Genomic DNA, 11,364 nt, shown 5'->3' with positions numbered 1-11,364 from the left:
GTGGAGAGCTATGTACATTTCGAGGGGCTTCGTTTTCGAGCAGTATTAAACAATAAAAATTAGAATTTATACATAAAATTTTGAAAAAAAAAACAACAAATTATTTGAACATAAGTTAACCAATGGCATCACTGCTCACTACTAAAATATAAAGAGGTTAGCTCCTGACGAATTGAAGAACCGAGAGCAGGGGGCCAAAGAAGATAACCTCTGTTCTGCGAACTGCGTTCTCACACTCGCAGCACCATTCACAAATTTCTCAAATTTCCGGTATAACATGCATCACTTATGATCTTCGATGATTCAGTTATTACTTCACCTCGCTCGAGATCAGTTTAGCAGCGAGTTAAAGTTTCACAAACAGAAGCACCAACGACCAAAGTGATAAAAATGAATCTGACGCCGATCTTTTGTCTACTGGTTCTACTGTTGATCGAGTGTGTTGACTTCTCAAATGCTGGCCGTGGCCGTTATAGGAAACGACATAGCGGTGTACAAATAGAAATATATCACCCTAAGGGTGTGACAGTTTGGTATCCGAAAAAGCAGCATGTTGTGATGTTTGGCATAGAAATTTACTTAAACTCACCGTCGATGAAGTCCTGCGACATCTGTTTGAACACCACGGACTCCTACTATGGGAAGTTCATCTTGCGGGACGATAACGCTATTATTCGTGGCAGCGATCAGTTGCGCTACAAAGCGATCATGCAAAAAATTGATGGAACGTATTTTAATGAAATTGGCGACTTTCATGTCGCTGGTGAGTTGAATATGAGTGTTTTATCGGGCGTTTTATTTCAGTTTTTTTAATTTTATTCAGAAAGTAGGATCATCTCCCGTCAGACTGAATGTTCCCGTGACAATCAAGCAACCACACCAAACTCTGATGTTACCAAGCTTCAGCAGAAAATTACCGTTTTGCAAAATGTAGTATCCGACTTGTTTCAGCATTGCAACAATATTACCCAATCCAGTAAGCGTTTGTATCTGAACAACCATCCAATGGAAACCGAACTGGATTCGGAAGGACTTCACAATTATACTCTTAACGAACTGAAGAAGTTGCTTCCAAGCCTGGACTGGGATACCCTCCTTATCCACACCGAATACTATGGTGATGGTATCGCTTTTGAGGTTAAAACTTTCGTAGAAAAGCTGATGGTGTTGCAAATGTCCAAGGCTTCTGAACAATTTACCATCAGTGACTTGGACGAGTTGGACGGACTGAACGGGAATCCTGACATCAATATTCGTTTTTCGAACACAGAGGAGTGAGCGAGTGGCAAAAAAAGCTGTTGAGCTCGCGGTGTTTGACATTTCACGTAATGCTCTGGTTATTGTATTCTGAAATAAAATTAAAGAAGAGCGATAAGATTTTAAACTGACTTATTTTCCTCCGTCCATTTGACGCAGGTTTGTCTGTCCACAATATTAGGGCAAGCAACCGAGTATTGAACAAACTTTCAAAACAACTATAGAGCTGAATGAATTTTCAGCTACGCACACTACGAAACGTATAGAGCTGTGTAGTGTTGTTTTGTTGTCAAAATGTAAAAAAATCGCATTTCGTTGTTCAGATTTTTCACCACTTTTACCATTTTTTGTCGATTACGTTCGGCAGCTTCTCGCGATTTCTGGTCACGAATAAAAAGTATATTCAAAACCGAGTTTATAACAATCAAAAAGTATTCAACTCTATTTTTGTCCAGCTCTTCACAATGTATCATTGCAAACAAAACAGTGGTTCATTCTTTTTTTTCTCAATGCTCTGCACCAGCCCATTCGCACGTCGTAAGGTCTATAGAGATAAGTGACATTCGTGACATTCGCACACTACCAAACGTACAGCAGTGTAAAGTTCGTTTTTGTTTTCCTCAAACTGTAAATCATCGCACCGGGACCGAAATCCGCACACCCCGTAGGTTTTATTCAATTACTGGTACGGCAATAGAATTGAATATCGCCGTGATATCTGCGTCGAAAATAAATCAGTAGGCTTGGAAATAGAAATACTGCAAATAAAAATCCAATCGCGTGTTTGTCAAACTTATTATTTGTGTTTAGTGTTAGAAATTCGCTAAGAAACCAGTTCCGAAGAAAAACTATTTTAAAAGTGCATTTACTGTGATTGCAATAATTTGATAGTAACTAATCGATCTGAGAGGTAAGTATTTAGTGTTCTACACGCTGGTAATGAGAAATATATCATATAAATGGTGTATATTCAGCATAGCTTATGCTGTACGAATATGGAGTCTCATTTGTGGAATGGTTTAAATCCGTACATGTAGGTAATGCCTTGTAAATTGAACTTTCTTTGACGTGTTTGCAGTTGAATATGGAAGGTCGAAATAGAATAGGTCGAAAGATTTAGGACAAGCTGTGGCTATGATACGTGAGGGTAAATCGTACCGGGAAGCATCGAGAGTATTCTCAGTACCATTCATCACCATAAAAGATGCGTGGCATCCCGTTGCCCTTGGCGAAGACCATATTAGAAGCCCTTGATTGAATTCATCATTTCAGTTCTTTCGGCGTAGTTCTAGTGCTGCTTCCCTTAGCATGAGCAACCCCGTCAACCCCACGCTACGGCTCTGCCCAACTAACGGTACGGCTCTAATCAACTAGCACAATGGATCGCTCATGTAATTTTGTATTCCTGTAGGTTATTTCATACGTCGGGAAGTTAGCTGAATCGTTTCAGAAGGCAAGATCTTTCAAGAATCACACGGCTGGATAAGGTGTTTTCTAAAACGCCATCCAGAGCTTTCGAAAAGAATGGCGAACAATATTGCAAAGAAAAGAGTGATATCTGAAGCCGGTGTACGGGAATGGTTCCATAATGTGAATGATCATTTGTTGGAAAACCATGTCAGAGATGTCCTGACCTTGACTGATCCAACTAGAATCTTCAACATGGATGAGACGGCTCTCTTTCTCGTACCATGTAAGCAACAAGTGCTAGCAGTGAAGGATTGTAAGGCAGTTCAAGCATTGTCAGCAAACAGCGACAAAGAAAACTATACGGTTCTAATCTCGGGGTCAGTCGCTGGGATTCTCACATCACCACTAATATTGTTTTCTTACAAATCCAGGATTCCAACTGGCATCACAAACAGCGTTCCGAAAGGTTGAGAAGTTGGTAGGTCGGACTCAGGGTGAATGAATTCGGATGCTTTTTATGAGTTGAGTAGGTTGTCAAACTAAAAGTTAAGTTCCCTATCCTTCTATTAGTTGATGGCCACTACTCGTCCCACAGGTCGTTTTGCTAGACCAACAAAATTATCTTGCTATTTTTTCCAAAAGCTACTCACGTGATGCAGCTCTTAGATGTAGTTTTTTCTGTGCCTTTGGAAAAAACATGGCAGGAGGAATAGAATAAATGGCGCTTCGAAAATGATAGCGCATTGATCTAGAGCCGATTTTGCTCCACTTCTAGAGAAAGCGATAGAAAGATTGGCAAGTAAGGAATCCTCATTGATCAATGGGTTTCGTAAAAAAAATTCCTAAATCTCGGTTCACCTAACTGAAATTTCGGCACAAAATATCCGAAATCTTAGTAGTGATAGCGCGGTAATATTCCCGCATAGTCAATAATCATAAAACGTGCCTAACAACTGTTTATGGTTTTTAAATGTGCGGGTTATGTAAACTCACCAACTCATCTTGGTAATATCTACAATACTCAAATGGGTCATTTGGAAGTGAACCTATACAGGAGACAGGATCGTTGTTGCCTGTTCCGCTGTTAAGTTATCTGATGTTTGCAAAAACAAACCGACGCGCATTGTTTTAGCCTGCTTCAACGTTCTGCTGCTGCTATTGTTAGCTACACAGTGCACGGTGCTTGTTCCTCTGTTCGACTGCAGTGAAGAATGCCGATTGTACACCGTTTGCAGCACAGATAAGAGGCTGCTAGAACAATAGGCTGCTAGAGCAATAGGCTGCAGATAAGTAGCAGAAGAATCATTCTTGCAGAACGGCTATTGAAGGTAGTTTTTTCTTGGTTTTGGTGAAACTATACCCAGAAGGGTATCCAGGGCCCTGGGTTGTATATTTCCGGGCGAAAGTTGAAGCATTGAATACAATGCAAATTTGTGGAGATCTGGCACGGTTTTCAGCCTTGACAGAAATTACTACAGTGCGTCCTAGCAAATTGCGTATTTTGGTGTCAAGACTCGAGCAAGCAAACCAAATTGCTATTTGTGAGCTTTTCAGTACCACGTGTACATTCCAGCTCGCGTAGTGAAGATCGACGGCGTGGTCACCGACTCGAGTTTACCCGTCGAGGATCTGCTGAAGCCTGGAACCGGCCGCATTAAGGATTTTAGCCTTCAGCCGGTAAAGATACTTGATTGCAAGCAATCGCACTCGTATTTCGTGTACCGCAGTGCTTTATACGGAAGAATTAAGCAGGATAAAGTGAAGTGTGCCACAAAAGTTCTGATTGCAAGTCTGTACAGTGTAGTGGATTAGAAGCGATCACACATCAGGTGACATTGTCTAGTAAACAAACGCTTCACAACGGTGAATCTAGCTTGCAAGTTATTTTGTGTGTGATCCAATATCGCGTACAAGATATCTTGGATAAGTTCTTGCTTGTATGTGATCCTGTCGCGTACAAGAAATCTTGCATATGATATCGCTTGTATGTGATCCTACATCGCGTACAAGATACCTTGTATACGATCTCGCTACTCAAGCAGTGTTGCGATTTTGTTTTCTAGAAAGCTATATTATTAAATATTACATAATGAACATTTTAGTCGAATGATGAAAATTAATGAAATGATTTTAATTTTGAGGACTAACAATTATACAATAAAATAATTATTTTGCAATTGTTTCAATTTTCAATGAAGACGCTAGTCGATCGCGATATGCTCATCAACTATAAATTTGGACAAATAATGTTCAAAAAATCGTTTAAAAACTCAGGTAATCCCAGAACAACAGTCTCCAGCGAAGGGAGGAATGGCAACTTCGGACAGCTTGGTAAGTTCAATTGTACAATCCCAGAGGGCAATACCAAGGGCACCAATGGTGCCTATGGTAAACAGAACTCAGGGGCAAACGATATGGAAACCATGTCTTTCCGAAGAGGTAACTCACGCCCCTCGTCAGACTCTGGAAAACCTGCAAACGCTGTCCGTCAATCAAAAAGCCATGCAGACCCGGCTATGAATATGATGAGAACGGGCACACTAACTTTTGGAAACCATTCCAATCATATGGAGCACCTCGCGCCTCTGAATAATGGAAACCAAAACAACAATACCGAATAATATTAAATTTATTCAGGTGAACCTTCACCATGCAAAAGGAGCAAGTAGCGTGCTATGTAGAAGGTTCACCCGTGAAAACCTGGACGTAGGTTTAATCCGAGAACCTTGGTCCAATAAGAATAAAATACTAGGAATTTCTACACCAAAATGTAAGGTTCTTTATGATAGTACACAAACTACTCCTAGAGCAGCAATTCTTATAAGGGAAAATCTAACATTTGCACCCCTTAAAGAATTCATCAGTAGAGACATTGTGGCAATACAATTGGAGGTTCCAACGACCCGAGGAACTACGGAGATCATTGTTGCTTCTGCCTATTTCCCGGGAGACAACGTTAAAATTCCTCCCAAAGAAGTTGCCGCACTTGTCCAACACTGCACACTTAAGAACAAACAGCTCATCATAGGATGTGACGCGAACGCCCATCACACTGTCTGGGGCAGCAGCAACATCAATGTTAGAGGTGAATGTTTACTTCAATACCTAATTGCACACAACATTAACATCTGTAATCAAGGTAATGATCCAACATTTGTTACAAGAATTAGACAAGAAGTTCTTGATCTAACACTTTGCAGCTCGAAATTATCCGGTATGATTGGGAATTGGCACGTGTCAGATGAACAATCATTATCGGATCATAAACAGATTATGTTTGACTATGTTTCAGGGGAACTCGTTACTGAAACATTCAGGGACCCTAGAAAAACTAATTGGGATAGCTATAATTCCACACTTCAAAACAAGAATTTTCTCTCAGTGGACATCTCTTCCACCGAGCAGCTGGAATCTGTTCCCTCAACTTTTCTAGCCAATATAACGGAAGCCTTCGAAGAATGTTGTCCGCTGAAACGGAAAACTTCTAGCAGGGACGTATCTTGGTGGAACATTAAACTTGAAAAGCTTAGAAAATCATCCAGAAGGCTTTTTAACAAAGCTCAAACTACCAGTAATTGGACAGAGTATAAAAGGTGTCTAACCGAATACAATCGAGAGATTCGTAAATCGAAGAGAAGGGACTGGAAGCTTACATGTGAGCAAGTTGAAAGCTTGCCTGCTGTAGCCAGACTTCACAAGGCCCTCTCTAAAGATCACACCAATGGACTAGGCAGTTTGAAAAATAAAAATGGTCAATTCACAACAGATTCTCAGGAAACACTTAGTGTCATGATGGATACACACTTCCATGGCTCGACTCATTCGACTTCTGATAACGCACAGGATTTCTATATAGCTCAGTCTAGCTCAATTCATGACAAGACTAGAGTTCAAGAAATAGCCAGTGTTATTTTCACGAGGTCAAGAGTTGAGTGGGCAGTGGATTCTTTCAAGCCCTTTAAATCGCCTGGACCGGATGGGATTTATCCAGTGCTTTTACAAAAGAGTAAGGATATTACAGTCCCCCTTCTGGTAGAGATGTTTAGGGCTAGCATGATATTAAGCTACATTCCTAGTAAATGGCGAGAAGGCCGCGTCATATTTATTCCTAAGGCTGGAAAACGAGACAGGACGAGTCCCAAAGCATACAGACCAGTCAGTCTAGCGTCTGTCATTTTAAAAATGATGGAAAAAATCATCAATCTACATATCAAATCATCATATTTGAATAGTAGACCATTGAACAGATTCCAGTTTGCTTACCAAGCTGGTAAATCAACTGAAACAGCACTTCACACGTTGGTTTCTCACTCGGGTCTGGAAATCTCACTGGCAGCTTTTCTTGATATTGAGGGAGCATTTGACAACGCCTCTCACGAATCTATAAAGAAAGCTATGATAAATCGGGGGTTTGACATATGCATCTCGAACTGGATACTTGCTATGTTAGACAATCGGTTAATCACAGCCAATTTAGGAAGATCAACTTTAACGACAAAACCAACAAGAGGCTGCCCGCAAGGAGGGGTTTTATCTCCTTTATTGTGGTCTCTGGTAGTCGATGATCTTCTTAACAACTTAACAAACCTAGGTTATGAAGTCATTGGATTTGCTGATGATATTTCTATCTTAGTTAGGGGCAAATGTGGGCCTACTATCACTAATAGAATGCAAACTGCCCTAAACTACACACTCAAATGGTGTAAGCAGGAGAACTAAATGTTAATCCTTCTAAAACAGTCATTATCCCATTCACAAGAAAGAGAAAGTATAATATTGCAACTCTAAAGTTGGGAGAAACACAGTTGGAGCTATCCAAGCAAACCAAGTACCTAGGTGTCATGCTTGACCATAAGCTTAACTGGAACGACCATCTGGAGTACGCAATCTCAAAAGCCAACAATGCTCTTTGGGCTTGCAGCAATACATTTGGTAAGAAGTGGGGACTCAAACCAAGGATGATTCATTGGATTTACTTGGTTATAGTGAGACCCAGAATAACTTATGCCTCATTAGTGTGGTGGCCTAAAACTACACAAACATCAGCTCAGAAAAAGCTGGATAAGCTACAACGTCTGGCATGCCTATCAATAACCGGAGCATTAGCCAGCGCACCATCCAAAGCCTTAGAAGCTCTTTTGTATCTTCTACCTTTGCATCAATATGTGCAACTTGAAGCGGAAAAAGGGGCTTTCAGGCTCAAACGCGTTAAACTTCTTCAGGAAGGGGATCTAGAAGGACACTTACGAATCCTTAAAGATTTTCAACTGAACAACTTAGTAACAATGCATGAAGACTGGATGTAATCCAAGACTAACTTCAATATTCCCTTCAAAGTGATTGAATCCTCTCGCAGCGAATGGGAAGAAGGAGGCCCTAAAACTCGCCCAGGATCACTCTTGTTTTTCACAGATGGCTCTAAAATGGGTGAATCTACTGGTGCTGGGGTTACTGGACCAGGAACTAATATATCAATTTCAATGGGACAGTGGCCCACAGCCTTCCAAGCTGAAATAAATGCTATCCTAACATGCACAAATAATCGTTTGGCTAGAAAATATAGATATGCCAATATCTGTATTTTCTCTGATAGTCAAGCAGCTCTTAATGCACTTAAAGCCTACACATGCCAGTCGAAGTTAGTTTGGGATTGTATTTTATCCCTACGACAACTGACTGTAACAAACGATGTAAATCTATACTGGGTGCCTGGTCACTGTGGTATAGAAGGAAATGAAAAAGCCGATCTCTTAGCAAGAATTGGTTCTTCAACTGCATTCTTCGGACCGGAGTCATTCTGTGGGGTTCCTACATCCTGCCTGAAATCAGAGCTCAGAGGCTGGGAAGCAATGATGATTGGTGCCAACTGGAGGGCTACTTCCAATGCAAGACAATCTAAACTATTCATTACACCTTGTAATAGAATCACCCGCAACCTCCGCAGTATAAATAAAGCTGATCTGAGTACGTTGACTGGCCTACTGACTGGACACTGTCCGAGTAGGTATCACCTTAAAAAAATAGGTAAGCTGACAGAAGACATATGTCGCTTCTGTAATCTTGAAGTTGAAGCTTCGGAACATCTACTGTGCCAATGCGGCGCATTATTTCAGCAAAGACAGCGTATTTTTGGAAAAGGTGTCCTTACGCCTAACGAGGTATGGAACGCTGAACTAACAAAGGTAATGAACTTTATCAAAGAGGGCATTCCTTCTTGGGGGGAAATGCAAAGTCCTAGGGCGACCGTCACTGATACCCATAGTGATGGAACGAACTGACAGTGCATATATATTAACGCGGAGTATACCACAATATATCTAACTAATGGTAGCAGTGGTCATAAGCTCCTTCAAGGGAAAAAAAAGCAATCGCACTCAGTATCGCTCGACAAGGGTGTAAAAACTTACACCCAATCAGACTCGGTTCGGGTGACTTTCGCCAGGTTGCTCTGTCGAGTTGTGTGCTCTTGGACATGGTGCGTCTACCCGTGCGTTTGTTTGTACCGCGGATAATGAACTGCCACCAGTCCAAGCAGTTGGCTCATAGGGCCACCCACTGCGGCAACAAAGAACGCTGTGGCAAATGCGAGTACAACACGCGAATGATGCCTGTGATAAAGGTGCTGAAAAGTACCTCTATTGTGGGCAGACTGCATGAGTTGTCGCATGCCCGCGTACAAACGGTGCCAAGACAAGAGCGCACTTTCGCAGAAATGCTCAAATAGACCGTTGCCGCCAAACTGGCTTCCCCGAATTTTTTCGAGGTCTTGTCGTCCGATGAGCGTGACTCTGATAATTCAGCTGGAGAACCTTGCTGATCCCGGGAAATCTAGGAAGAAAAAAAGCTTCTCTTCTCCTGAACTTGCTAGAAAAGGTCAAAGGAGATCCCCATCTGAAATGATAAATGCTATCAAACTTAGAAGTGTTGTTGAAAACCCGTAGCAAACTCCTCCGGGATTGGCTAAGCTCAATTCCCACAAGAGGTTTCCAGCACTTCTTGGAACATCAAATTGCCAAACTGTTTCTTTTTTATCGTCCTATATTCAGCCAGAATCTGGACTGCTGAAGGTTTCAGAAATTGTGGACTGAATTTATGAAACTTCTGATCCCCTTGAAAGTCTTCTGGCACTTCTCCTTAGAGTTTGAACGTTTTTGAAGCAGTTGACTGCTAAATGGCCCTTTTTTGCAGCGATCCTGTCCTTCGATGGATAATTCATCTACTGAATTGAAAGATTCTATTTTTACTTTACAGTGAAATTGTAGAAGTATCATCCCCAAATTTTCACCCAAGGTTTTGATTTGTATTTAGTAATGCGATGTATCTTCCCTCTGTGAAACTGGCTCATTTCTACTATGGACCTTAACTTCCATGCTTTTAGTATTACTCGCCTTTATCGAGATACCCCTAACGGAGGAGTACTACTAGGGATTAAGATGTGCTATTCTTTCTGTTGTATCAATCTCCTCTCGATTCCAGGCATCGAAGTTGTCACCTGTCAAAATACAATACAAGGTAGAGAGCTTTGTATTGCATCAATTTATATTCCCCCCAGGAGCACGGGCTAGGCAACGGCTGCTTTTTGATATAATAACAACTACTTCTTTAGGGACATCCTATCTCCTTAGTGTCTTGTTAAGCATCGAAAACCTACACGTAAGGTTTAACCCATTCTGAGGTCTCTAGAATGAAAAATGCAAGAAAGTTGGTTTTCCCATACAAATTTTTATTTAACTTCGAAATACAATACGCAAAGTGGAGACAAAACCAATCGACTTCCGATCAATTTAGGATTGCTTGGGGCCCCAAAATCACAAAAAATTTGGTTCTTGTTGGTCCTATTTTTCCGTATAACGACGCCCCACTTTATTAACCCTGGAGAGATAGTTTGCGTCATTCCGACTCCTCGCTTTCAGCAATATTACACTCTTTTCTTCTAACAGTGCGTCAGTTTTTCCTCGGTTAATTTTGGATAGCAAAATGATTTCACTGCAATCTGGAGGGGGTGACACCCAGAGAGAGAAAGGGGTGACACTAAACTTTTCCGCCCCGGGTGTCACCCGGTCACGCTACGCCACTGCTAATCAATAAAGAAATATTTCTGTTCTGTTTCTGTTCTGTTTGTTATTCATTGATATGTTAACACCGTAATAACCTTTCATCGATAAAGAAAAAGTTGCATTTTCAATCATTCGAAAGTCGGAAGTCAATTTGACTCATGATTATCTTTTTACGCACATCAAAATATGATTATTTTCTCAGGGTTATCCACATCGGAGTATGTTCCAAATAGAATGGCGGGGATCCAGCGCATGCGATACCTGTAATTACACTAGGATTTATACACATTTTTCTAAAGAAAGTACAGTCAAACCTGTTTTTGTGCGACGCTTTTTGTTCGAATTTTATTTTGTATGACTTTATATGTGCGGTTTTTTCATTTGTGCGACTGTTTTTTTCGATTTTTTTTGTGCGAGATATTAAAAAGAACCGCATCCGACGAGATTTTCAGCCATTTAACTTTTCCTATCCTTGAAATGACTTTTAAAGCATTAAGCCTTATTTAGAGTTCCAAGCGAAGTGAAAATCTCATACAAAATGTTCATTTTTTCACGCTCGCGAAAAATACAACCTGCAAAAATTTCACTTCGCTGGGAACTGTAAACAAATTCGATCCAGCGAAATCGAAGGTTGTGTTTT

At 40.9% G+C, this 11,364-nt stretch overlaps 1 protein-coding gene across 1 annotated transcript; it reads left to right on the top strand.

Moving 5' to 3' along the window:
• Positions 1-294: 294 nt before the first annotated feature.
• On the top strand, positions 295-1,377 carry LOC129730093 (uncharacterized). The gene is made up of 2 exons (XM_055689136.1): positions 295-763; positions 824-1,377. The coding sequence occupies exons 1-2, from the start codon at positions 391-393 to the stop codon at positions 1,276-1,278; spliced, it is 828 nt and encodes a 275-aa protein (XP_055545111.1). The 5' UTR covers positions 295-390; the 3' UTR covers positions 1,279-1,377.
• The last annotated feature ends 9,987 nt before the right edge of the window (positions 1,378-11,364 follow it).

Source organism: Wyeomyia smithii, chromosome 3 (genome assembly GCF_029784165.1).
Source record: "Wyeomyia smithii strain HCP4-BCI-WySm-NY-G18 chromosome 3, ASM2978416v1, whole genome shotgun sequence".
Lineage (NCBI taxonomy): Eukaryota > Metazoa > Arthropoda > Insecta > Diptera > Culicidae > Wyeomyia > Wyeomyia smithii.
The sequence above is the reverse complement of the archived record's forward strand: the minus strand, read 5'-3'. Positions and strand labels throughout refer to the sequence as shown.